Genomic DNA, 27,424 nt, shown 5'->3' with positions numbered 1-27,424 from the left:
TGCTAGCTTTAAAGTACATCCAGACATAACTACCACGGGGAATACCTGTGTGACACCACAGCCACTGAGGGTCCAGGTAAAAAACACTTCTGTCAAAGAGCAGAAAAAAAGTTAAGTCATACAGCCGCCAGGATTTAACATGTCAGGAATCCTATCTGTTCATTATCAATGCCAATAAAATTCTGTATGAATCTCTCCTACCTGGAACAGAGCAAGAAAATTAATTGCCTTCATATTAAATGAGTCAACTTGCTTAACAAGAAAAATACAGATATCTTCAATAATAATTGTAAGTGACAAAATTGGAGTACTTACTCATTTTGAAAGGCATTTGACTCAGATCCCTTGTAGGAGTAAGTGCTGCTCAATGAAGCAAAGGGAAGCAAAGTGTGGGTTTGAACTCCTTGCTGCTTTCACCATGATGCATGCACACCCCGTAGTGCCCAGAGGCATGATCTCTCAATTGTCTATATGATCAGCTTCTCAAATGGATATTATCTATGTGTGACCTTAAGTTGAGAAGATACTGAGAAATATTACCTACTGAGGGTTGGTGGGTCATAAGGCACTGACGTAGATTAATGTCATCTGGTGCTTTTGTCTCTTTGGCTGGTAGGCTTAGAGTGAGTGTTGCTTGAAGAGTCTTCGTAGGTTTTGGCTTCATTGGTTCTGCCTGTAGCTAGCTGTTGGTGAGACAAACATCCATTTTAAGGCAACATATATTTGTATGTATTCTGTTCACGTATACTACAGTTAATAGAAACTTAGAATCTGTGTATTTGTCAGAAATCTGGGATGCATGGTATACAGTGGATACCTTACACCCTAATAATTAGTGTAAGTTATCCATCATCACAGACTATGGCAATCTCTCTCTAAAGACAGAATTATAAATTACACATAACCACACTCAGAGAAAATTGAAGATACAAATTAAATCATTCACATTTGGGAGGAATGGATGAATGAGTGTCAGCTCTATGATTCACCTGTTATAATCAGATTTATTTAACTGGTGATGCTAAGGACATATCAGCCTCTCCAGTACCTAGTTGGGACACCATGAGAAATTTCTGGTAAGGCACAAGATAAGGAGTCAGGAGCGTATAGCTGTGGATAACTGAAAGCTCAGGCACTGAAAGTGGAGTTATCCCTCTGTTCTGCCTAAGCAGGACAGGACAGTGTTAAAATTAAGCCAAGTGTGAGTTCCAGACTTAAGATCTTTCCAAATGCCTTGGAACATGCCAATCTAAGCGAAACTTCAGCCCAGATAGCACAGTATAGCCCACTAATGTATTTTCATTTCCATACAGTACAGCATGGTAAGTATAAATTTCTTAATTTCTGAGGAATAGTCATTTCTCTGGCTGCATGTAGCAGACATAAAATCAAATTTAGCCAAGAAGTGATCCAAAAGAAGGTAACAGTTCAGATTCCTAGCCTAGATCCTAGCTTCTCCTTGTACTACTTGTACTTGGAGAGTGTACTTGGAGCGTACTTGTACTACTTTTCCATGGTTTAGCTCTTGGTTATCTTTTTGTCCTTAATCTCTGACTGTATGAGGTACATTTTTACTGACCTTCTTTAAACATTTCCTTGTTGACCTACTGCACTTTAAGACCATGGCATTATATCTGCAAAGTACAGCAATCCAACCACAAACAGAAGAAAAATACTTATTCTGCACTTGTTTAACATTCTGACAACCAAATCCACACCTGTACAAGACCTCTGTTTTACAGAACTTGAGCCTTGCCCAACTAGGCACAAAAATGAGAGAAGCTCCCGCTGTTCGGACTGCTTGTCTGTACTGGAAATGAAGTGTATGTTGATTAAATTCACAGTCAACACAGCCTCATACTCAGATAAACGAGCAGTGTCATATTTAATACAGGGTGAGTACTGGGAGATGCCTGCAGCCTTTGTGGCAAGTTTGCCTAGTAAGTACCCTGCAACTTCTGCAGCATTTTATCATCTTTCCAACAGGTCCATGGTTTGGCTTTCCACCGAGCAGTGTCAAGCTGCAAAGGGTGCAAGGCACAAGGAAGCAGCAGCAGGCAGTTTTAATACACTTAGGAGCTGCACACTGGTGACATTTTATGGATCATGCCTTTACTGCGTGCAGAACTGCTGGTATCACCACAGAGATCATTTGCAAAAAAGAAAGACAGTCTTCATCCTTATGCCTGTTGAAGCCAAATTATCTTTTTATTCTTCATTTATCTACCACAGCATGCTTTAATGGAAAATTAATGTTACTGCTACTAAATATACACCAACCCTCCTGACTCACCACAAAGATTCTCTTGTTTCCCATTGACACTCCCCCAAAGCTTCATTTTAACTTGCTCACGTATAACTGTGGGCGCTGAAACTCTTAACCTATCTCTTAGCGTGCAGGAAGTCCAGGACCCTGTACATTGAAAGGGTGGCTCATTAATCTGCCTTGGTGCTGATGAACCCATTGGCAGAACTGCACCTGATCTAGCGCCTGTGAAATGAAATGTACAGCAGTATGTGACACATTTAACTATTTGAATTGTTGCATTTAAATACTTTTCCCAGTTCTTCCCTCACACTGCAGTGTGGCTGATAAAATCCTATTTTCAGTTTGGTAATAAGTACTGATTTATTTTTTTTTAAATTGAACACACATGACTTAATTTTAATCTGATCTTTATGTATAAACCTCACCTGAAGCAAATTAGTAACTCCACAGGCTTCACAGGACCAACATTTCTGCATTTAGGATATTCACTTGGAAAGGGTGAAACAAAGCAGTGGGTGCTGCATTGTGCTCAAAAAGGAAGAAGGAAAGATGCAGGCAGCACCCCGTATTTTTCCTCAAAGAGAGGTAAGCCTTACCTGCTCAACATGGTCACACAGACCTTTCTCTATGATGTAGCAATCACTTCACTCTCCTGAAAATTGACGTGGTTAAATAGATGGAAGAGGCCATTACTGAACTGGCTGTGTAGGATGGAAGCAGAATTTAGGCAGATAATGAGTAGCCTGAAGGAAAAAGGAGCAAACTGAGTTTTCCTTATCAGACAGGGAAAGCCAGAGAACCACAGAATCAGAAAATCATAGGAATAAAAAATGGCTTAGGTTGGAAGGGACCTCAAAGCCCACCCAGCTCCAACCCCTGCCATGGGCAGGGCTGTCCCCCTCCAATTCAGGCTGCCCAGGGCCCCATCCAACCTGGCCTTGAGCGCCTCCAGGGATGGGGCACCACAGCTTCTCTGGGCAGCTGTGCCAGCGCCTCACCACCCTCTGAGTTAAATATTTCTTCCTAACATCTAGTCTAAATCTCCCCTCTTTTAGTTTAAAGCCATTCCCCTCGTCCTATCACTGTCACACCATGTAAAAAGTCCATTTGCCTCATGCTTATAAGCTGCCTTCAAGTACTGGAAGGCTGCATTAAGCCACCTCTTCTCCAGGCTGAACAACCCCTGCTGCCTCAACCTTTCTTCTCTGGAGAAGTTTGATGAGGAAAGGCTGAAGGAATTGGGTCTGGCCCATTATACTTAATCATTAGTAGCAAATTAGTAGCCGTGTAATTGTATTCTACTCTAAAATGTAGTAAGTAATTAGTGTTTGAAGGAATTACCATTCAGTACACAGACAGCAACTAACACTGAACAGATCTGTTAGATGCCTGTTCCTGTACTGTAGGAGTGATCTGGGTGCAAACTCTGCACTAAGTGTGGTAATGCAAACATTGTACTGTCTGAAAGGGACGAGAAGGTCCCTCCAGTCCCAAACTGTCAAGACCTGGGCAAAGCACAGTTACTGCCAAAAAGTGACGTGGATTTCTTGCATCTCCTCCCTAATCAAATCCCTACTCCTATGCTACAGTGGGACACGAGGAATTTATGTACTCGTTGTAGCAAACTCGAAGTCTATATAAAAAAAGACTTTAGGAAGGCTCGGCCTGTCTTGCTCTCAGCCACTTCGCGCAATTCCCCGTCACTTTGGCGGGGGCGGGGGCCCGGCGGAACGGGGCCGTGGCCGCGGCCGGTGCCGCCCCTGTGTCGGTGCGGCCCCATAAAGCCGCCGCCCGCCGCCGCCCTTGGTCGCCCGCTATGCTCCTGCCGCCGCCCGCGCTGCCCTGGCTGCTGGCCGCCTGCTGCCTCTGCGCCCTGCCGCGGGGCTCCGGTAGGTGCGGGGCCCGAAGGGTAAAGAGACTGCCTTCGGGGCCCCGCTGAACCGCCCCCCCTCGTGTCCCTCTCCGCAGGGTTCCCGCAGCCCCTCTCTCGCTACAGGGACGGCGCGGAGCTGCCCAAGAGCCAGGTAGGGCGCTCGTGCCGGGGGTTGGGTGAGGGGTCAGGGAATTGGGCTGCTGGCTGCTGGGGACAGCCGCGCCGCTAACGTCCGCTCTGTACTTCGTAAGCAACTGGCGCTGTGCTTCAGTCAGTGGATGGAGCTGTCCAACCAGCCCCAGGTAAGCTGCCGTTGGGCTCAGCGTTTTCGTACCATCAGAAGTTGTATGGAAACTTTCAACTGTTTTGTCGTGCGTGGTGGTTTGTTTGTTTGATTGATTTTGTTTGCTTGTTTTTTGTTGTTGTTGTTGTCGTCTTTTTCCCCTCGTCTCTTTCAGTTTTGTTGAACAAGATTGGTGGGAAATAGTTCCCAAAGATGGTTATTTGTCTTGCGTTTTATTTCCTTATTTCTTGTCTGAGATGTGATCACGTACATCAGCGAACCCTTGTCCTGTGAGTATGGGACCCCCATGTGAATCCCATCTTTGCTCTCTCCTTCTCCTCGGGAGTCCTGAGATAAAACCCACTGGAGCAGCTCTTGTCACTGATATAGCAGAGTTACTCTCTGGCCCTTCATCATCTGTCCTGCAGGTGTACAACTGGACCAGACTGATTTTTAGCATCTTATAAGATAAAGCTATCTCTGTTGAACATACTGGGCTCTGTGGTCAAACCTACATCGAACAGCTTCTCCTGAAATGCCTATAGATGAATGAGTGTAGATAAAACATGCAAACAAAGACAAATCCCAACCCAGCTAATTCTGGAACACTTGGCATAGGAAGGAGCATCTTAAATGTAAGTGATTCATTTAAGTCTCTTCATAGCAAGAGGCTCTACTGACAACACAAGTCTTTCTGTATGCTCCTTATAACAAAATACTTGTTTTTCATCATGTACTAACATCAGTAAGCCTTACCTTGCTCTGAGTGGTTTTATTGGAACCACATACATAATACTTAAATTGTGCTGGGATTTGGGTGAAGCCTGTAAAACTGTTCTCGGTAAGACCCTGTACATGGTGTCCTATCAGTAAGTGTATTACAGAACTGTTTGGTTTTGCAGATCTCCAGCACTGTTTTGGATCTTTGTTATTCCATATTCAACAGCATGCAAACAAATGAGGTAAGGTGCAATTGCTGCTTTTACCTAAAAGCATCCCCTCCTTAGACCTTTTTCCAAGTGATAACGTATAATCTAACATTGTCATAGTTTGGGAGATACAAGAAAGTACCAATGAAAGAATATTTTTTCTCAATAGTGCTTTTATGTCATTCTTAATGCTATTATATTAGAAATCAAGTTGTTTTTATTGAATCAGAGCTAAACATCCACTTACAAATGAGGTTAGTATTTTAAACTGCCCCCCACTTTTGCATAATAGAGGGTTAAACATACTAAAAAAATACACAGCATTGGTTCAACAGCATGCCTGAGACCATCCTGAACATGGAAGCATATGAACTGCTTTGTTAATTTTTAAATTTTATTGGAGCTTGTTTGTTTTTTTTTCTTTCTGATTCAGATCCAAAAACTTAAGCTGAGAAGTTGCTGAGTGTATATATATTGTGTACACTGAGCTATACTGGGTATAGCTCTTCCTCAGTGGTGCGGTAGTATTAGGACCTAGCTCAATATCAGTTCTGCTTTAAAATGCTTTCTATTATCAACAGTTTGCCTTTCCCATAAAATTCATACTGCCCTTAGGTATATTAAAGCTATTTCACTTGTGGAGTTTGACTCCTCTGTTTTATTAAATCACAAATAGAGCCTTCAAGACAACAATAGAAAGTATTTTGACAGATATTTCGAACAACTCTTCTTGCCAGTGTCTTTGCCTTATTATAATTCCAAGCATGTTTTCCTAAAGCAGCTATAACACTCTACAATACTGAAGTTTATTATATAAAAATTCTAGCGTTTCTCTATTGACTTTGTGCTTCTACAGTTTAGCTAGTGAGGAAACACCCAGAACCAGCCAGTAGCCATTCCTGGTTACTACTTTAGTAACTAACCTTACCAAAAATTCACTCTGTAAGTACTCAAGGCTGGAAGCTGGATCTTACAGTGTCTTTTCAAGAGTTACAGCAAACACTTGCAGTGTATCTACAATAGGATTTCTAGGTGTTGTCTGACAAAGTGGAGGCTCAAAAGCAAAGGGTGAGATGCGGAAGAACCGTACCTAAAAAAACTTGTTGGGAGAACTAGTGGACTATTTAGTTTCAATGTCTAATTATCAAACAAATCTTGTAGATGGCAGTCTCAAAGGAATCAATAGGAAATAATATCTAAAGAGTATTTGAAAATCCCTTTCTAAATCAAGCCAATACACAGTTTTTAGTAGCTCACCTGTTGCCGTGCTTCTTCCATACAATTAAATCCTATTAGCTAGGACATCTGAAAGTGAGTCTAAGTTGTGTGCTGGTGTTTTTCTCTGCTTGATGTCCAATAATCATCTCTCAACAACTAGCGTCCACCATATCTTCGTAGTGTCCCCATTTGTGTCCTTTAAAGTATCTTGATGGAACATGCACTTTTTTTCTTCTGCACTGTTTTGTACTGAGCTGACATTAATGGGACCTGCTCTGTTCATCATTTCCTTGTGCCTTGAACCAAGAACAATTAAACAAAGGTGAAATCCTCATTGTGTTGCCTGAGTCCCAATTCCTTCATAATTCCTTCATTCCTTCTTGCATATTTTCTTTTTAAATTCCTTCTCCCTAGTTTCCCACCCACATGCTTTACCTGTGCTCTCCTCCCATCTTCATACTTTGCTCCTCTTGGACAACTCAATCCATTCACTGGCATAGCGGCGGCTCTGGCTTGGAGCTGTTCTGTTCCCAGCCAGCCAGATGCGTGGTTGTGGGCAGCAGTGCTGCAGGCAGAAGAGCTCTCAAACCTTGCAAGTGTACTGGGCAGCAGGTTCAGGGCTTTGTGAAACACCTGGCTGCTTCTGTTCCCGTGAAATTGCGGGGAAAGTTTCTATTCCTGATGTAGAAAAATGAGCAATTTTATGAAGAGTAAGAGGGGTGTGCTGGAAGGCATCAGCAATAATGCCTGGGTTGAAATATAAGGGCAATTTTCAAGCGGGAGAGCAGCCCCATTTAAAGAGGGGAACAGCTATCAAGGACCATTTAAGCCAGAGGCATGGACTGCTATGCTTCGCGCCCATTTGAGCTCTGCTTCTCTCCCCAGAAATAAAAGCATGTTAAACAGTGCAGTTGGTTAAAGTGGGATTTACAATAAGTCTTCAGAAAGATCCATTTGCTGCTGTTGTTCTTGTAGCTGTCTTCTGTATGTACTTTTCTCAGAGTGGAAAACCTAATCAGTGATAGAGGATTACTACAACAAACAAACAAACAAAAATGATCGCATCTTGATTAACTTACATTGTTGACTTGCAGGAATCACAGGTTGCTGCTGCAGAGTTTACAAAGAAGGTATGTAAATGTAATGGCAAGTAAGTAGGAGTATGTAAGTGATATATAAGTTATATAAGTGATGTTTTTAATCACTTACATAAGTGATTGGGAAGAGCTGAGCAGACCCTGCTTCTGCGAAGCAATGTACCATGTGTAAAGCTTCTTTTGTACATCTTCTCAAGCCTGTGAATCTTTAATTATGGTAACTTAGTATATTTACACTAGACAGAATGGATCGTTGTAGACAGTGCCCTTTGGGTATTAATTTTTAATCAGCAGTTCAGATGAATGGGCATTGGAGACTTTCAGCATCTTGTTATTTGCATGCTGCTGAAAGAGGCCCTGAATTATTGATAGGCTGATGGAATGACACCGAAACTTGTCAACAGATCTATGGGACAGAGTTTAAAATATTTTGTTAATGGCTTGTGTTTTATTTTACAGGATAGTCATGGGACTCTGGGACGGCCTTTTTTCCTTTTCAGGGTATTTGAATTTCTTACAGATTCTGTGTGACAGACAGTGTTATATCCATATACCATCACCTGCTTAACTTCACAAATTCTCACCACACTTGTTTTGGTTAGACATCAAATCCCCCTCTGTTTGAAAGCTGAAAAAGCCATTTGCTTAAAAAACTCTGGTTCAGCTAAAAGACCACAAGATAATGAGATCTGGAGTGGTAATGGATTAAACTTTTTTTACTGTAAGATGTGACTGTGGATGTCTCCATTCACCTCCTCTAAAGACAGAAGTAGTATGTGGCTTGTATGTCACAGATGGCCAAGGTGCCTTCATACTAAATTCCCCATATGAAGCAGATGCATGAGCTGATTTTCCACATAGCCTGGAAGGTCTGGCTAGGAGGCAGTGGCATGCTGCATAACAGAGTGAAAAGCCAAAGCAATGTTATAAACATCCTCATTTCCTTCACTTTTTTTCACCCATTGGCTTGAACTGTGGCATGGTCTAGTTCAGAATACTCAGGTCTATGATTATATGATTAACCTTATAAGGTTAACACCAAGCTAGTTTTTAGGAATGTTTTCAACGTATCAGAAAAGAAATCTAAAAAGGTTTTGGCATGTAACCATTGTGTCAATTCAGAGTCTAGTCAGGTAGTTTCAGGGCTGGTGTTTGTATGTTCTTTGTTAGGCATCTACTTCGTTCCTTGATGAGCTGGGACCAACATCCTTAGAATAATAGAAGTCAGATTGAACAAAATTTCCTGGGTTCACAGTCAAAACCCACCCTACATGGCTCCCTGTGATACTTAACATGTCTCTTTAAAAGAAATCTTAGCGCAGCCTTAATGGGGGATGTATTTGGCTGTGTTTATATATCTGACATCTAATAGCTCTGTATAGCCCTTCCATTATTTTATTTTTCAGCCTCGAAATGGAAGAACTATTGAAGGCAGTGGTGAGTAGACCATCCAAAAGCAACCAGAACTTGTTCCATATTTCAGTAATGAAGGAGTTACTGAGGAATTGTATGAACCTAGTACAAACCTAGATACCCATGTGGGTGTTTCATATGGTCACCGAAAGCCATTGGGACAGAAATTCTTTCTTGCTCAAAGTGTTATGGTATATGCTCTTGACAAAAGGATTTTCTTTGAGGTTCATTCAGGAAGTATTTTCACCCTCTGTAAAATGATAGAAATGATACAGAAATGACTTTTTTTTTCTAGTGGGTGTATATTGTACTTGGAACACAAAAGCTAGCAAGTCCTTCCCTATGATAAAGGTGGACTCACCTCTGCTCCCAGCAACCTTCAGTCACCTAGTTCCATGTGAGAACCCACTAATAAGATCTCTGCATGCAGATCGGAATAATCTTTACATCATATTTAGGTCTTCTTGGAGTAAACCTGAGTAGAAAGAGCAAGAATGGGGATGTAAGGAAGGAAGACAGTAAGATCTAGTAGTATCATGTAGTTCTTCCTTATCCATCTTTGAAAGGGTATATTAAATGTCTCAGTGTGCTTTAATGGAAAATGCAGAAAATAATCAGTGTATTTGCATTTCCTCCTTCAAACTCTCTTCTTCCAATCTTTTGTCCCACAATAAAAAAAATCTGTTTGCATTTAAGAATCACATCCAAGTGTTGACAGGAAAGGTTATTTATCTGGGGTGACAGGTCAGACGAGTAGCAAAGAAATACTGCAAAGAAAACAAGCAAAGAATGCTTTCACTGTATTTTTAAGATGAAGTCAGAAAGAAGGGAGACAATGATTGGAAGAGTATTATGGAGCAGCATAACTGTGTGCTTGCTCTGCTCTTACCCACAGCTCAGTGCCCTGAGTTAGCTGGGCTGCAAGATCAGCGCTGTGCCTCCACCCTTCTGAAAGGAAGTCAGCGTAGTTGGGATATGATGGAGAGAGCAGAACTGCATGAGGAGGGAGGATTTATGTTTGAATGCACCTAACAGATCGGGGTACTTAATACCGTATTTCAGACTTTCGCCTATCTTTATCTCAAAGTACAGGAATTTCAGGTGATTTCATTTCTAATTTTAGGAAGGACTAAACATACATAACTGAATACTAAATCACATACAGATCAACATTTCAGCATAAAATATGACATTGCATTAATTTATTTCAGAATACCATGGAATATGAAGTCTGTGGGTTGACTTACCAGCTCAACAACTTGGTTTATACAAAAGCAAGAGACTTCTTGTTGCACTGTCTATTATGTGACTGAGTTGTCTGGAATCTACTGTTCTATGTAATAAATTTGCAATCATGAATTCTTCTTGTTGTCCTTTTCTGTTGTAGTAGGCACTAAACCTTGTTGGGCTGTAACATAACACTGTCTGGTTCTGACTTTATTCGAAATTATTTGAATAGAGATAATTTTCAAATACTTCCAATGGTGCATTTTATATTTATTGTATCTTCTTTACTAGGGTCGTGCAGGTAACTTTACTCTTTTGACAAATTAACATACTTTCCAATCACTTAAGAAGATACGTCCCATGATTAGAAATAAAAGTTATCATAGATGTTTTAATGGAATAATTCTTAGTTTGAATAATTAAAGGATTGAGTGTGATAAAAAATGAATCCAAAGCACTTTCAAAGAAGAGGAACATGTATTGCTGTTCACAGAAGAGCTGTGGAGTCAGATGAGAGAGTTTTTTTTGAACTTGCCTTGCTGGCTATCATAAAGCACAAATAAGTCACTCATGAGAGATATCCTAAATATCTGCCCTTTTTACTGAAATAATGAATATCAATCAATCAGTAATGCAGCCAGTCGTGTTTGCACTGTAAGGAGTGGGTGATTTGTATTGGAAAGTGGAAATAGTTATGGGCAGAAATCTTTAAGTACTGAAGTGGTTGCTTCCTTTGGAAAGGGGTATAATACAGCCAGGGTGAGAAGTATGAGGCCTATTTGATGAAAATACATCAGATTTGGATTCCCCAGTAAAAAGCGATCCACAGCAGTGGTCTCTTCAAGCCCTTCCTTACCTTAGATTCATAGAATCATCTGAGTTGGAAGAGACCTTAAAAGGCCATCTAGTCCAACACACCTGCAATGAACAGGGACACCTACAGGTAGATCAAGGTGCTCAGAGCCGCATCCAGCCTGACCGTGGATGTCTTCAAGGATGGGACATCCTGGATTTCTGGGCAACTTGTTCGCGTAGTTTACTAACCTTATCATAAAAAAACTCTTTCCTTGTATCCAATCTAAATCTCTCGTTTTCATTTGAAATCATTTCCCTTTGTCCTGTCACGAGAGGCCCCACTAAAGCGTCCGTCTTTCTTAGCCTGCCTTCCCCTCCTGGAGTACCCAGCCTTGGTAAGGCAGCATGGTACCATCTCAGTTATGCAGGGACAGGTGTCTGTGAATGGGATTTGGGAACTCCTCTGTCTTTGAAAACAAACTCTGAGAGATTTGTGGTAGTATTTTAGCTAATAGATAAAGTGATGATTTATTTGGCTACTGTTAAGATGTCATCTAGGTGAACACATCCAGTCGTGGCCCTCCACTCCACAAAACTCATGGACAAGTGGGAGGGAGCTCACAGAGATCTCCCCTAACCTGTTGGGGCTGGAGCACTTGATCTGTGAGGAGATGCAAGGGCAGCTGGGCTGAGCTAGCCTGGAAAAGGGATCGCTTCAGGATTGCCTAACAGTGAGGATGTCTGAAGGGAGGCTGCTAGGGGCAGAAATGGCCTCTTCGGGCCTTGATGGCACACTGTTGCATTGGCAAACCCTGCTGGAAGCTGTTAGCTCATGGAAAGGTTACTAAAGGGATGCTGGCTTCTCTGGTTCCTAAAGCATTAGGAGCCAGCTTGGGTGCACCCCAGGAGAAAGCTAAATCTGCTGCAAGTGGTGAGGATGCACTGTAGTGATACACATGAATATAAGGTAATGAGACTAAGACACAGTGGCCTGTTTCACACCAGAGGCCAAAGAGTGCTAACTCTTGCTCAGTTCTGCATGAGTACTGTACCACAACTCATGCTGTGCACTCACCATCAGCAGTGACTTCCTCCATACACAGCAGGTTTCCAGAATAACATCTGTATAGGTCTTAAGACCGGCTAACTAGAAGTGGTAAATGCACAGCAATTTGCAAGTAATTAGCTCAGATTCCTCAGCTATATTTCTATAGCAACTGTGGCTCCTCTGTAAAATGCACTGGAGAGCTCTTGTTTGCCTCTTGGTGGAAACCTCTCCTCCCCAGAGCAACTGGAACTGGAATAAGAGTCATCCATGTGGACCAAAACCTGAGTTAGACTGTACATCACAAAAATCTTGGCTGTGAGCACCACAATGGTTGGATTAGATGATCTCAGTGGCTTTTTCCAATCTTAATGATTCTTTGATTTTTAATGATTCTATGATACCTGGCCTGAAACTCTTTTTGAACATCCCACAGTAAAATCCATAGTAGAAATTTGAGTCCAGATGTGTAACAGCAACAATTAGGAGTGAAAAATTTCTATGAAAAAAGGAATGAAAGCTGAGTTCTTGAGTTCAGCAAAAAAAGGGACAAATGAAAATGGATGTGACGGTATATAAAGAGCATGTTTAGAAGAGTAAATCCAGCACTTATCCATCTTCTTGTAATGAAAAGGAACAACGGGGGAAATTCAATTACACTGAGAAGCAGTACATTTAAGCTGCAAAGGGGAATTGTTTTCTAACACTTAATCAACTCCTGAAACTTGTTGCCGTAGCTCAGAATGAGTGATTTGAGACAGCTCTGCCTGCTTCTGGGGAGGACACACTGAGGACAGTGCAACTTCACACTATATAATTTGCCTTGAGAATCCAGGCTGGCCCAGACCTCCCATGTTAAAAACCTGGGCTGCTGGGGCTTGGAAGCAGCTGTCTGTCCCCCATGCTCCATTTCTTCACTCTATGTGGGAGGTCAAATGCACTGTGGGGGTGTCTGGCATTTCCCATAGCTGTGGGTCAGACAGGGCTCACATGCATCAGCTTCTTCTACTAGCAAAGCCACTAGCCCATTAGCATCGCTAAAACACATTGCTGAACCCAGGCTGCAAACAAGCTGTGGCAGAATTGCTGCAACAAATAGTATTTTTTTTCTTCCTGAAGCTTCTTTGCTAAAACATAACAACTGGTGTTTTGCAGGTCTGACAGCACTCGGTTGCAAGCTGGCTCCCATCAGGAACAGCACATTTACTAAATCTCCAGGCTGGGAGGGACTGCAAGCACTGGCAGACAGAGCCAGCATTCAGGATGGTCTTAGCAAAGCTACATCAGTGGAAAAAGTGTACAGCTCATTGAGGCTGAGAGTGCGTAAGAATAATTGGTTGCAGCTTTGCAGAGACAGGGATAGAATCATAGAACCTTAGAATTGTTCGAGTTGGAAGAGATCCTTAAAGGCCGTCTAGTCCAACTCCCTGCGATGAACAGGGACACCTACAGCTGGATCAGGGCGCTCAGAGCCCCATCCAGCCTCACCTTGGATGTCTCCAGGGATCTCATCCACCACCTCTCTGGACAACACGTGCCAGTGCCTCACCACCCTTACTGTAATAAACTCTTTTCTTATATCCAATCTAAATCTCCCCTCTTTTAGTGTGCAACCGTTTCCCCTTGTCAGTTGCTCCTTGGGTGGATAACTGCAATCAATCAGATATAGTACTGGGGAGAGAACAAAAATATGATGTCACACCACTAGTATGGAGGCTTACAGAGTACCATTGGAGGAGGAAGATGGAGAGGTGATAGAAGAGGGACCAGCTGGGAGGAAAGACAAACATTAAGGGAAGTTAGGGCCGTGAATGACGTGGGGTTGGTTGCATGAGGGGAATAATATAATGCTTCATTTTAAGCTTATTACTCCTGGCAGTATCTGCATGTGCATGGATACTGCAGGAACAGTAAGCTTAAAATGAAATAGGATGTGAAGAAGGATTGACATTATGTTTGACAGTCAGAAGAATGAAGCACTGGTTGACAGGCAGAGTGATCTTTTCTTGGTCACGTAAGTTCTCCAGGTGGACTGACACCTGACTTGGACAGTATATCACAGAAGTCCATTTTCTCTCCTCAGAGTTTTGTCATGGTGCAATGTTTGTTGCTGATTATGTTTCGCTTAATAAAAGATTAGTGTTTTATCCTGTGCCACTAGCAGCTGTGACAAGTGGCACTTCGCTCCCTGAGCTGCATGTACCCAACCTGGGAAGGGCACTGCCTTTGCTTGTGGGATGCTTGTGAAGAGCAAGAGAAGACATCTCAGTGTGGAAAAGGAAGCATATCGATTACAGGAAAAAAATGAAAAGACCATTTATTATCTGCAAAGTCAGATTGCACACTGGAGTCCTTTGAAAACACAGTGACAGGATTCAAATAGATGACAGTGAGGATAAACAAAAGGCCAGTGAGATAACTTTCATATATGTGTGACATAAAATATTATATAGGAACCCATCAGCTTGTCTCCTCTTCACGTCCTCAACAGATAATGAGACAGAAGCAGCTGCAGAAATTACAGATCTACCCGCTGCAGATATAAAACCATTTGCTTGATTTAGCCAGTTCTGCAGAAGCCATGCAGCTTCTTGATAGGCTGGCCAAAAACTGCCTGAACCCTGCTCAGCCTTACTGGAGTATATGAGGCCACCAACTGAACACCTGCTACAAGATGGATGTGTTTGTTATTCTAAACACAGCAACAAAATGTTTATTTATTTGCTGGGATATTGGAATCAAGCAGTGGTGGCAGGGTCACTGATGGCAGCTGAGATGGATGCTTGTGTGGGAAGGCTCGTCTTGCTTGTCTGCTCCAGACAACTCACACATTGCAATTGCCAGTCTCTACCTTATTAAACAGAGTAAAAAACCTATGTTTGATGGGGCTGCACTGTATAAATTGTCTTAATCCATACATGTATCACCCTGATAGATTTTTCCACTGAACAACTAGAAGCAGCTGCCAAGTCTCTTCCTCCAGTCTTTTGCCACAGTGAAGAAACAAAAATATGAATGGTCTCATAACTAGTTATGATTCAGCACCTGCAAAATTGACATTTCTCTAGGGAAAAGAATCTTATACACCAAATACCATTAATCTATTACCCTTAAACATACTGAGAGATCAATAGAGAAAGTCTGAAGGTGAACCTATGGCTAAATAGAAAGGAAAAGTTTTGAACATATTTACCACAAAGCCCAGAGGTTTGTACAGAGCAGTTCAGATAGTTCCTGCTGCATTACTGCATGGGGTGAGGAGCACGTATGACTGACTACGTGCCTCTGGAGTATAGCTATCTAAACTTAAAACAGCAAAAGATCTACGTATCAACTATAATTTCCAACAGAAAACGCAATGGGTCTCTCTTGCTCCAGCTGAATTGCTTAAACAAGAGTCTTTGATTGCTTCCTCCAGTTTTTTTCAGGGTCTGTAGGGCAAGATTTGTAAGGAGCGGCTAAGGCCCCTCGTTGTGCTCAGCACAGGGCAGAGGAGCTGAGAGGCCTGATGGCGGCTGCAGCTCCTCACAGGGAGCGGAGGGGCAGCGCTGAGCTCTGCTCTGTGTGACAGCGACAGGGCCCGAGGGAACGGCATGGAGCTGTCAGGGGAGGGCAGCTGGGGGTCAGGGAAAGGAGCTGCACCAGTGGACAGGGAGCATGGTGAGTTCAAGGAGCGTTTGGATAGAGCTGAGAACATTGGGTTTGAGGTTTGGGTGTCTCTGTGTGGAGCCAGGAGTTGGATTCGATGATCCTTGTGGGTCCCTTTCAACTCAGGAGATCCTATCATTCTTTGACAGCTGGTACACCGCGTTAAAATGCCTTCCAGGACAGACGCTTAGCATTGTAATATTGGGATTGGGCAGCAGAGGGCAACACTGATACCACTGATAATTGGGATGTTAAAATCAGAGGGGCGCCAGAACCCACCCAGGTCTCTGAGTATCAGTGACGCATTACTGCCATGCTGTGGCAATGGGCGCACTGTGCTTATTTTGATCCTAAACTGAGTAACAGACGTGAGAAGGCTTTACGCATCCCTTATAATCGCCTGGACAAAGCTGTCTGAGGCCTAACGAGGAAGCAAAAATTACAACACAAATCTCAGTGCAGAGTGAGCTGCAAGTGTTCTACAAAACCGGTACATCCATCAGCAAGATCAATCCTCCAGACAGGGCGCAGAAGAAGAGTTTTTTTTTTCCAGGCATCATTTCATTTCCATGTTTCCATCCGTCCACAGCTTCATTGAATTGCGGAGTACCATGTAGACACTTCTTCTAATGGGTGTTATTGAAAACATCAGTATTCCTTGACAGACAATTGCACCATTCCACAATTGAGTTAGGAAAGTAACACGACATCAAGATAAACATGTTTTTCAGCACCGGTATCGAGAGCTGCCACAGGAGCTGCATTTTGAAATTTTTCATTGCTTTGCTTTGCATCTTAGTCACGTACCAGCTTTGGCCACAGGTGACTAGACAGACATAAGATGAAATCTGTAGCACTGGATGTAAGGGAACTAGCCACGTGTGAAAGTATGGTGCAATTAGTGCCTCATTTTACAAAAGTAAATGAGTATATCAACAGAACTAACAAAGTTATATCTATCAGATTTACAACTCGAGGATCTCCACATTGCACATAAGGAAAAATAGTTTTTATTTTCATTTGACTAGCATAATTCCATGCTGCTGCCCTCATTTCAGTCGAGGTATTCATAGGCTCTATTCCTTTTACAGACCTACCTATTTCCATAAAACTGATAAGAATCAGAGTAGCTCTCCGTCATATTTGCCTATTGCTGTGGATTCAGAACTGAGTGAAGTAAGCCAGCTTAGTCGGAAAGCATAAGATGGTAAATCATATGTTTGACTTCCAGTTCAGGCTCTCTTGATGCATAGTGGTAACGTACACTTCAGTGAACCACTTAAGTGCATGATCTTCATATTTACCAAGTGCTTTGCTTAACAGAGGCTTCTCACTGTGTATGAAATTAATGCGTTCCACCAAAACAGCGTATTTCTAACTCAGCTTCCCCATCTCTGAAACACATGCGTTGTCACGTGTCACAACTTGTCAGTCTCAAAGTTTTATTATGATACCCTATTTGTTCTGTTCTATTCTAAAGAAATAGCTTTAAAAACATCAAGAGTATCCATTAATGAACCAAGCTGAAACCCAGACCATTCAGAGAAGACAAATACTGATTATCAAAATATTTGTCTGAAGTTGTTCCCATTTACTGTGTCTGGAATGAAAAATGACATTAATCATTGTAACAAACAAATTTGTACATAGTTTACCTTACAACCAACTAAAAGAATTTATGCTTACATTAAAAGTAATCCTTAGATAATAGCTGTTATCATATTACCATGATGCATCACTATTTATTCATTTTAGTGCGATTAGCTCTCCTCCAGTAAATATTTAAGTACTCTTCAGAGTATGTTTAGCAAAACAAGTTGCCAGGAGCCAGTTCTGTATTCATCCCATTAAGACTGCTAACATTCCTCATGAAAATTCAACAAAACTTCTGTAGATGACCTATCTGACAGTTTCTGATCCCCTATCATTTCAATGCTGGTGTGTTATAGGGCAGCAATAAAATATCATAACTGCATTTGTTTCCTTTTCTGCAACAGACATTTGATTTGTTGGTAGCCCCCATCGGGGCTGGCACTGAGCTCAGTGAGCTACATTCACTTTTAGAAAGCAGCATGAAAGGAAGAATACATCTGGAAAGTATCAGTGGACCTGCTGAGTAGATAATGGGACACGCAGGTATAAATGTGCAGCCATAATGGCCAGAAAGTACTCTGACATTCAAGTTGCTCAATAACCTTGGTAACAGAAACCAAAGAACATCACTCAGTAGTTCCTCCATAACAGGAATTATTCTGTCTTCCTTTATTCTATCATTTAATAAATTTTATGTTCACTTCCTGCTGATGTTTTGCTGTTCTCTCTTTTACTGCCTGCATCTGTCTTTCCATTCTTATAGTATTTTCATCTTTGCTCTCCCACTTCATAGTTTTTTACTACTGCTTACCCCAGCAGTTTCTTCTGCTTCGACCATCCTCCTCCGTCTGTCCTGGTACAACATGTCCTGGTAAAGACAAAGGAGGCAATGCTATGCTCTGAGGAAGAGCATGGTGTGAAGCAGGTACCAGAGCAAGCTTCCTTTGAGAGGAATTGGATATTACCAATGCAGTGAAAAACATGATAAAAGGCCCTGGGCATGGAAGAGTCATTTTACTTCCTTTCAAATTATAAAAATGATAATAAAAAAAAATATGTAGGTACATTAAGAAAAGGGATGTTCTACAGAGGGTGTAAGGAGGAATATAGTTACCCCTTAACTGTGATCAGTTCTTAATTAATGCACGCTCATTTCTGCCAGGGATCAGTGCTGCATTTATGTTCTGTGTTAAAGAAGACACGGCTTCACCAGTTTCTGGAGCTTCTGATGATTTCAGTGAGAGGAAGACTAAGCCATTCTGATGAGTGGGCTCTTCAGGGAGAGACAGGCAGAATGCTTGCACATGTAGATTTTCTCAGCAGAAGGCTTCAGTGGGAAGTATTAAGTAATAGTGAAACCCTCAGTTGTTTACAAAGATATTGAGCTACCAGGATTTGTTCCTGCTCTCCTTGCCCAGCAAGGAAACCAGAGCAGAAGGTACAACAGAAACGCTCAGCCAGAGGTAGGCCACAATCCACAGCACAAAACAGGTTTACTCCCACATATGAAGAGATGGACACCTGTTAGTTAACAGGAGAATCGGATCTGCACAACATCCTGAAGGAAGAAGTTCCCAGAGTGGTAAATAGTAAACCCACCGAGGAAAGCTTCCTGGATGGCATCCCAGCAAGCACTATGTACACACACACACAACGCTCTAGAAAAGTCAGGCCCCAGCTAAGTTACCTGGTGCATTAAAGTGACCCTGACAGGAGAGATCAAAATAGATGAAGTTATTTTGACGTGAGGAGAAGTGTTAAATCTTGAAAAGGGATGTATGACAGGTGTTTAATGTTTCCTCAACAGATGCATGAGCTATGCGTGAGCTCCCTTACTGCAGCAAGCACATTCCTCAATAGATTCAACTAGCAATGTAGGATTTAAGCCTCAACAAGCAACTGTATGACATTTGAATGAATAGAGAAGCTCAAAGTAATAATAAAAAAAGTCTGTTCCCAAGCTCAAACAGCAATCTTCACCAGGGAGACTTAGAGATATCTGAGTCTTAAAAGAAAGTCGGCCAAGCATTGTGACAGCTTGATACAACCTCTCACTGTTCACTGCTTTGTGTCATTAACTCCAGCTTAACCAGTGCCCTGGATTCAGTGCATGCTGCAGCAAGAAAGAGACAAGTTTCTTCGCTGACCTAGATGGAGGACAGTTATTTTCAGGTTATTAATGTGCACTTCTCTTGCATTCTGCGAGGTAGGCCTGTTTCTTTTCCACTATGAACCACTGACATCTAGCTGTGTACTGACAGGCTGATATCACACTTGGAATGATCATTAGGGGGATTAAAAAAAAAAAAAATGAAAGTGAAGAAATGTCAGTATCTCCATTGCAGTGCCCACCATTGAGTCATGAAGTTGAACTTATTTTTTCTGTTGCTGAGCTCGCTCTGTGCAGCATCTTCAGTTATCACAACTCCTCAGCAGAATAGAGCTCTGGATCCAAACATCAGGTGCAAAGGCAGGTACTGGGATAACACAGACCTGCATAGGCTGTTAGCAACAAAGCTGCAATATCTAATATCTTGGGCTGCAACAAGTCTGAAAGAAAGTATAACAGCCAAACCAAACCTTAGGCAGCTTCATGAATACCTCAAGGGTGAGAAGTACACGTAGAAAGATGTCTATACTAGCTTGCTTAGGAAGAAGAGAGGTATGGCCAGACCAGGCAACAACTGAGAACACGTTCACCTTCCTTGGCCTGGCTCTTAGAGTGCTTACACCGTGATGAAGAAAGCAGCATGTTTCCACAGAGAATATTCTTTCTGTGTCTCTCACTTTGATAAGCACATTTAAAATCTAATGCACCTCAGTGACTGAGTCTGCCTCTCCCTGCAACCAAGGGAGACAAGAGCACAGAGATAGCGCAGGGTCAGTTTGCATGTTTTACTGGTTCACCAATTACCCATTCCTAAGCATTTGGCCGATTCCTCTCCCCAGCTGCTAAGCAGTTGGCATAATAAGCAGTAAAATTGTCATCAGCCAAGTTTAAGAGAACTTACACATTTCCCATTGTGATACTGCTGACAAAAATATCCTCGCAGATGCTACACACAGCACTGCAAAGAGAGCCACACAGATAGCAAGAGCAAGCTGGAGAGACCATAGTGTTCATTGCAATACTGGAAACAGTTTTTCCATTCTCTCCCACACACACTCATTATATAACACCTTGTTTAGGAGTCTCCTGAGCAGCTTGTACAAACAAAACAATAGATTTCCATACTTAGCAGCCTCAACATATTCAGTGAACATTAGCTATTTAATAGGCAGTTCGCCCCCTCAAGTCATGGGGTACATAAGCTGTGACACCAAAGATAGCCGAGGAAGACAGAGAAAGAAGAGATATAAACAAGAGCAGAGCCTGACCCATATGCTAGGGTAGCTTTCACAAATACACTGATAACATGTAAAGTTTATTTGGGGTACAGAGGTGCTTTATTATATATCTAAACTGACACTGATTAAGAACACCCTCATTGAAGCATGCATAACATGGGGAGCATGTACATCTTAAAGAGAAAGATGAAGTAGGCTTCCCTGCTGCAAAAGACAAATAGTAAAGCCAGTCAACAAAAGCTTCCATCATAACATTGAGTGTTATCTGCCTGTCTTCAGACATGGCAAAAAAAAAAAAAAGAAAAAAAAAAAGAAAAAAATATATCCAAAAACAATACAGGAATCCTGTGTGCTCCAAGGGTGCTCTTTCCTGGACCACTGTTTCTCTAAGTCTTTCTTGTATCTGCAGTTGTGCCAAAGAAAGGGGCAAGGCACTGACAACAGTGATGCCTCTCCCCAGCCAGGTTTTTTAGCTACCAGCTAAAAAACTTCTGAAACTCTCATGATTTTTCATTATGAAGGCATCAGAGGCCAACCTCTGCCTAAGAAGCTCTTGCCATCATTCCAAACTTTCTCCACCCCCCCGTGCAAACTCAAGTTATGGCAGCGTCGTGCTCAGGCATGCACGGTAATAGCTTGCCAAACAGACATGAGTTTTGCTTTTTAGGCTGGAAAAAAAAAAAAAAAACACACCAAGGGAAAAAAAAAAAAGCACAAACCAGAAGCAAAACGGTTTAACAAATACGATACCAGCAGCAGATGTCATGAGCAGCTGTGTTGACACAGCAAAGGGAGCAACACAGCATGGTAGGAACTGCACAGGCTCCTGCTGCGGCTGGAGCACCACACTGGGGGCAGCACCTTGGATGGGCCAGGAGCCAGCACAGCATGAAATGCAACCACCAGCCTGATGAGGGAACGGGGGAGTGTTTTTCTTCAAATACATCTTGCCTGTCAGTGTTAACTGAAACTGCCGCAGGAAGACATCCTACAGCCCCCTAGGGAGCTGCTGTTGCTTTTCAAGGCAGGGGATTCAGTTTATGACACAAGTCAGCACTTCAGCATTACCTCACCCTCTAAGTTTCAAGAGAAAGTTGCCATGCTTATGCAGATGCAATGGCTGATCTTAAGGCTACTCTCAAAACAATCACCTAATATCCACGCTAGAAACCACTCATCTCCATGGCTCCTAGCAGCCAGTGGTATTGGCACTGACTGGATACCTACACTCTCCCCCATTTGACTTTTCACAGCCTTGCCTCTAGAAGATATTTTGCAGTTTACAGACATACTGCAGGCTTAACACACTGAAAGACCCCCAACTGCAGCTTTACATGCAGTGCCTAGTTCCAGGCTTCTCACCCTCCATTTAAACCCCCTAGCCAGTCTGCACAGAGAAGAAACTATACCCATTTCCACTGGAGAACAAAAACCAGGAGAAATCTGAGTTGCCTTGGAGAGGGAAAAAAAAAAAAAAAAAAAAAAAAAAAGCCACACCATCTGAATGACTACAGGTCAAATATGGGAAACAGGTTCCCAAATATTGACATGGTAGGGTCTGTCTGGAAGTAGCTCTCCAAGTAACTTTTTTTGTCTGAATGGATTAATATATCTGAACCTGGTGGACAGTAGGACCTTTCTGTTCTATGCTACAAGCAGATTAAATGAAACAATGATGCACAACAAGCATTAATACTGGTATGTCCTCAGTAGTGCTATAGTCTCAAGTACAGACCCAATAGCGCTCAAGCAGTTTTTCCAATTACATAGGTGCAGATCACAATCTTTAAAAGGTCTTGGGAAAGGTCATTTTCTAGATTGCACTTTATCATGTAAGTTTGCTTGATCTGGATCCTAATAGAAAGAGCCTCAAAGAGACTAAGAAGAGTTTTATTAGAATCACTCTTAAAACAACTTACATATCCTTAAGGCTGAATTGCTGTCAACATTTATACACAGTGTATAGAAGGCTCCTGAGATGGCACTCTGAATGCAGAGACCAAGGAGACAATGCCAAACACAATCCTCAGCCCAATGCACATGTGGTGATGCTGAAGTTACAGCACAACACTATTTCATCATTCCAATATTAGATAATTCATCAGCTTTACCATCACCGTGAACAAGCCCAGATGAAGTTTCTCAGGTGCTGTCAGATGAAGCAGACTTTCACGCACTGAATAAGGAGATTCCAGCTACCCACCCATCTGCTTTAAAGGCAACAGGTAGTGGAAAGAAGACCATCTGTTTGATGCAGCAAATACTTCACAGAAAGGCATAAGGTTGAGTCCTTTTCACAGTTATTCATAAAAGCAGTCCGACTGCTTTCTTCTGGAGAATGTTGATAGGGAAACTTAGACACCTTTCAGCCACCCACCTAGATAGGCATACAAATATAGACCAAAAAATATGCAGAGCACTGGGCTGGGGAAAAGAAGCCAGCAACAGCAACACAAGCTGGGTGTGTGGCAACAGCTAGAACTCCTGCGAATGGCCATTTTTGTGGGGTGGCTTAAGTGTCACTGTCTTCTTAGGAACAAGCTCAGGAAGAACATTAGGTAACACCCCTCCTTCAGCGATGGTCACACAGGAGAAGAGCTTGCTCAGCTCATCATCATTTCTCACAGCCAGCTGGATGTGTCGGGGCAGGATCCTGCCCTTCTTGTTTTCCCGTGCAGCATTTCCTGCCAGTTCCAGGATCTCCGCAGTCAGGTATTCCAGCACTGCAGCCATGTAGACTGCAGACCCGGGGCTGATCCTGTCAGAGTAGCGGCCTCTCTTCAGGAGCCTGAAGACCCGGCCCACAGGGAACTGCAGACCAGCCATGGCTGATTTCGTTTTCTTTGACACAAGAGGAAGCCTTGTGTTTTCATTCTCACGTGCGGACATTCTAGCGTCAATCTAGCGTAAGAAAAGGAAGAATTAGCAATAAGGAAAAACAACAGAAATTGAGTATTTAAGTCTGTCCTCCCTTCCTTGTCATTCCACTGCCTCCCTCATTCCTGAGAAGTCGGTTTTTGTTTCTCAAGAAGTTTGCTAGTTGTTTCACGTTCCTGTCTGGAGGAGCAGATGTGTTAGGTTGCTTCTCCATGAAACTGACATGTTTCCAGCCTAGGAACACCTACCACCTCAGTCAGAGCAGAGGTCAGCTTTCTGCTAGGCTCCTGAACTTCTCAAGAAAGACAAGTGGAACAGGGAACAAGGTTTTCTGATCCAGTATCAGAGGAGCACTGCTGCTAAGGAAAAAGGTTAAGCAAACAAGGCTTCAAGATGCAACAAGCATTCAGAAAGCCTGCAGGGAATCTTCACTGAACTTACCCCTAGCAGAAACACGAACAGCTTCCATATCCTCCAAGCAAACAGCTAAAAATTTATATGTTTTTCTGATGTAACAGCAGAAAAATAAACAAAAAAATCCCCTTCATCTGCTGGAAACCACTTCAAACAGAGCCTGTCTTCTAAAGATGAGGAGACCTATGCTGCAAAGTGACAGGCTACAAACAAAAACAAGACTTACAAAGAAGAGAAGCTGTTTTTACATCAGAGACTGAAATTGTTCTACACTGTATACTGCAGCAGATTACTACAAATACACGAGTGCCATCTACTTGTATACTGTTTCTCTTTTTATTTTTCTCTGAAACGAGCCTCCATTACTTATTACTGATGAAGTTCTTAGTACTGAATAGCACCAGCTCCTCTTTGATACATAACAAAAAAAGGCAAATATAGGAAAATCCTACCTCTATGCAGAGGATTGCTTTTAAGTTTCAATTGTAAGCTGTTTTGAAAAAAGGAGGGACTTCCCTCAGATTTCAGGAGAAACTAAATCGAATATTGTATTAAAGCGCTTTGAAGTATAATAATAGAAAGGCTCTTATAGATTTCTGAGGACCCTAGAAAAAGTGAGCTTTAGAATTAGCCTAGATAAACAAAGCTAAGATTCACTTTAAACAACAGCCTTACACAAACAAACAAACCAATTATAAAAGCCACTATCTCATTCAATAGCGGCTTTTACTCATCCAGTTCATTTCCAACACAAAGAAGGACACCCTTAAAGAAAAAGTCCTTACCAATACAAGTTGCTTTAGCCCTTCTCTCCAGAAAAACCACAACCAAAACAAACCACCCTTTCTCTCCCACAGCTGCCCCCTTTTTAAGCTCCAGACTGCCAGCCATATCATCAGCAGCTCTTGCCTCATTTAATGCCACCTGAGTGAGTGAAGATTCAGCCTCTCAAAATGAGAAACAATGAAAGTCACAACACTTGAGCAACACAGTGCAGTTCTTAAGAGCAGGTGAATTTGGTACTCTTCCTTGAAAAGCTGCTTTGCATTGTCAGCTGATTTTCTCCTCTGAAAACAGAGGAGAATTATTTACTGCCTTGAAGAAGGGTGATACCTCTGACTGGCAATTCATTTATTACAGCTGTACGGGGGCATACTGCACCCTGCTGCAGTCATCAAGAATTCAACCTAGTAGCCTCTACTGTGGTTGATTTTGCTGCCAGCAGTGGCCAAACTGCTTTATGAGCACATTACAGAGCTTGGGAAAGGCTCAGGACCTCTGGTTGCCTCCATTTCATGGTTTGTCCCCCTTTGTCACGCAGTTCATTTTTTTTCCAAAGTCATGCGTAGCTGTGTTGCAAGGTTTTATATGTTCTTTCAAGGGTTGAGTGTGTGGTGACAGCTGAATCTATTATTTCTCCAACGTATGAATGCTGAAGGGTTGAGCCTAGGCCCAAAAGAAACTATCACTAGCAGCTGAGCTAGGAGGCATCCATTCTCAGACATCCAAAGCCAGAGGGGTGTTTTCAACTCACTCTACAATCTGGTTAGTTTATGAATGAATTAAACTACTGGCTAGAAAAAAACAAATGAGATTGTTCTCAATGAAAGAAATTCTGAAAAAATAGAGCTTGGAATTCACCACAAACTCAGTCTTTGGGGATAGGGCCTTTCTTCTCCCTCAGCTCTTTCATCACACAGAAAATGTCAAGTAAAGGCCTTTCCAGTAGCTGCATGAACACTGGATGTGCCTCCGAGGGTCTGTTTGGTGTGGCGCAGAGCAGAACCACGGAAGCAGTTTTCATCCTGGAGCAGCACTCTGAAACATAGCTGTCTTGATTAGCAGAAGGCTATAACTGCCACACTTAAACCTGCATGAAATGAGTATCTTGCTTGAATCTTCTCTCATTACTGCAAGCTTTTAGATTTTCACTTCACCGAAAGAAATAATCATTCCCGCCATTGCTTTGCACAGTCAAATAGCGGGATTAACTTGACTTTCACATGTTCATTTCACATATATGTCCTTTAAACCTTTTTTTTTTTTTTTTCTTTTTTTTTTTTTTTTCCCAGTTAGCAGCACAAGGCTGAAGTTGCATGTAGGACAAGGGGGATTGGAAGGAGCAGCCTTAAGTTGTGCCAGTGGACGTTCAGGCTGGATACTGGGAAAAACATCTTCTCCAAACAAATGGTGAGGCAGTGGCACAGGCTGCCCAGGGAAGTGGTGGAATCATCGTCCCTGGAGGTGTTCCAGAACCGTGTGGATGTGGCACTGAGGGACGTGGTCAGTGGGTAATACTGGTAGTAGGCAAACACCTGGACTAGATGATTTTTGAGGGCTCTTCCAACCTTAATGATTCTATGATATAGTACATTTTTATGCACAAAGCTGCAGATCTACTCCCAGGCATTTTTACATTTCTTTGCTCCAGCATCCCCCACTTTCTCACTTCAGTGAAATGCGTAGGCCAACCAAAAGCTCATCAAACTGATCTTTGCAAACAGGCTGTGTACAACTCCTTCAATTGCCCACTACTGTGAAAAATTCAAGATGTTTGCTTTGCTCAGGAATCCTTCTCCTTTCCCACTCTTACTTAAGTGCAGCTTTGAGTTGTTTACATTATGAATCACTACAGCTCCAAAGACCCTCAAAATTGTGAAAGCTGACCTGTAGGCTCTGGCATACTCATGCTTTGAGGGCACCCAGGTCAAATTCAACATGACAGGCATATCTTATATAAAACAGGCTTTCACTCTGCCTGCAGGTTAGGAAGATGGTCCTAACCAGCTCTTCTCTGTAAGATGCTGTGAAGTCTGTGAGACAGTACCTCAAACGCAGACTGATCCTAATACACTTGCACCAGATCTTGTTTCCCCACTCAATAGCAAACCTCAATATCCACTACAGAGCGAGAAGCCTAGGAATCTTCTCAAGGGAAAGCTTTCACTTTCAGTGAGTTAGTTAGAAAAGGCCTAGGAGTTTGTTTAGAGGAGAATATACTTGTTATTCTGCACCAATAGAAAGAAGCAAGAGAATCACCTCCACAAACAGCACAAGGTTTAAATAGTCACTGGGTAGCCAGTATAGCAAGGAGGAGAAAGAAGTTTAGCCTCCTATGAGAGATAGCTCACTGCAGCTCTCCAAGCAGTAAAGCATTAAAGCGAAGGGTAATCAACTCGTAAAGAAGAATTAACCTGTGAGGTGCTAAACTAACTGCACTGAGGCCATGATAAATGTTCACATGAACGTGTCTTGATTCCTCTGCCTGCTCTACAACCTTTACCTGAAAACATATTATAGAAGTAAACAAGCAGTTCTAAAGAGTTACTTGGGTGGTATGCTAGACCAAGAAAATAAGGCAATCACATTTCTGTGGAAATGAAGCTGTGGAAAGA

At 42.3% G+C, this 27,424-nt stretch overlaps 1 protein-coding gene and 1 pseudogene across 2 annotated transcripts; one reads left to right on the top strand and one right to left on the bottom strand.

Annotated features, from left to right (window-relative positions):
- Positions 1 to 4,085: 4,085 nt before the first annotated feature.
- On the top strand, positions 4,086 to 9,540 carry NMS (neuromedin S; the record flags this gene model as incomplete). The annotated part of the gene is given in 10 exon segments (XM_079535080.1): positions 4,086 to 4,158; positions 4,238 to 4,293; positions 4,394 to 4,444; positions 5,328 to 5,387; positions 7,667 to 7,702; positions 8,129 to 8,170; positions 9,076 to 9,106; positions 9,378 to 9,494; positions 9,497 to 9,519; positions 9,523 to 9,540. Coding segments are annotated over 10 exon segments (507 nt in total).
- Positions 9,541 to 23,213: 13,673 nt separating this feature from the next.
- LOC306952663 (histone H2A pseudogene) lies at positions 23,214 to 23,627 on the bottom strand (annotated as a pseudogene). The gene has a single exon. The product of its transcript is annotated as a histone H2A pseudogene (transcript).
- Positions 23,628 to 27,424: the final 3,797 nt, after the last annotated feature.

The sequence above is a fragment of the Tetrao urogallus genome (assembly GCF_951394365.1).
Source record: "Tetrao urogallus genome assembly, chromosome: 1".
Lineage (NCBI taxonomy): Eukaryota > Metazoa > Chordata > Aves > Galliformes > Phasianidae > Tetrao > Tetrao urogallus.
This window is presented reverse-complemented; position numbering and strand designations above follow the sequence as displayed.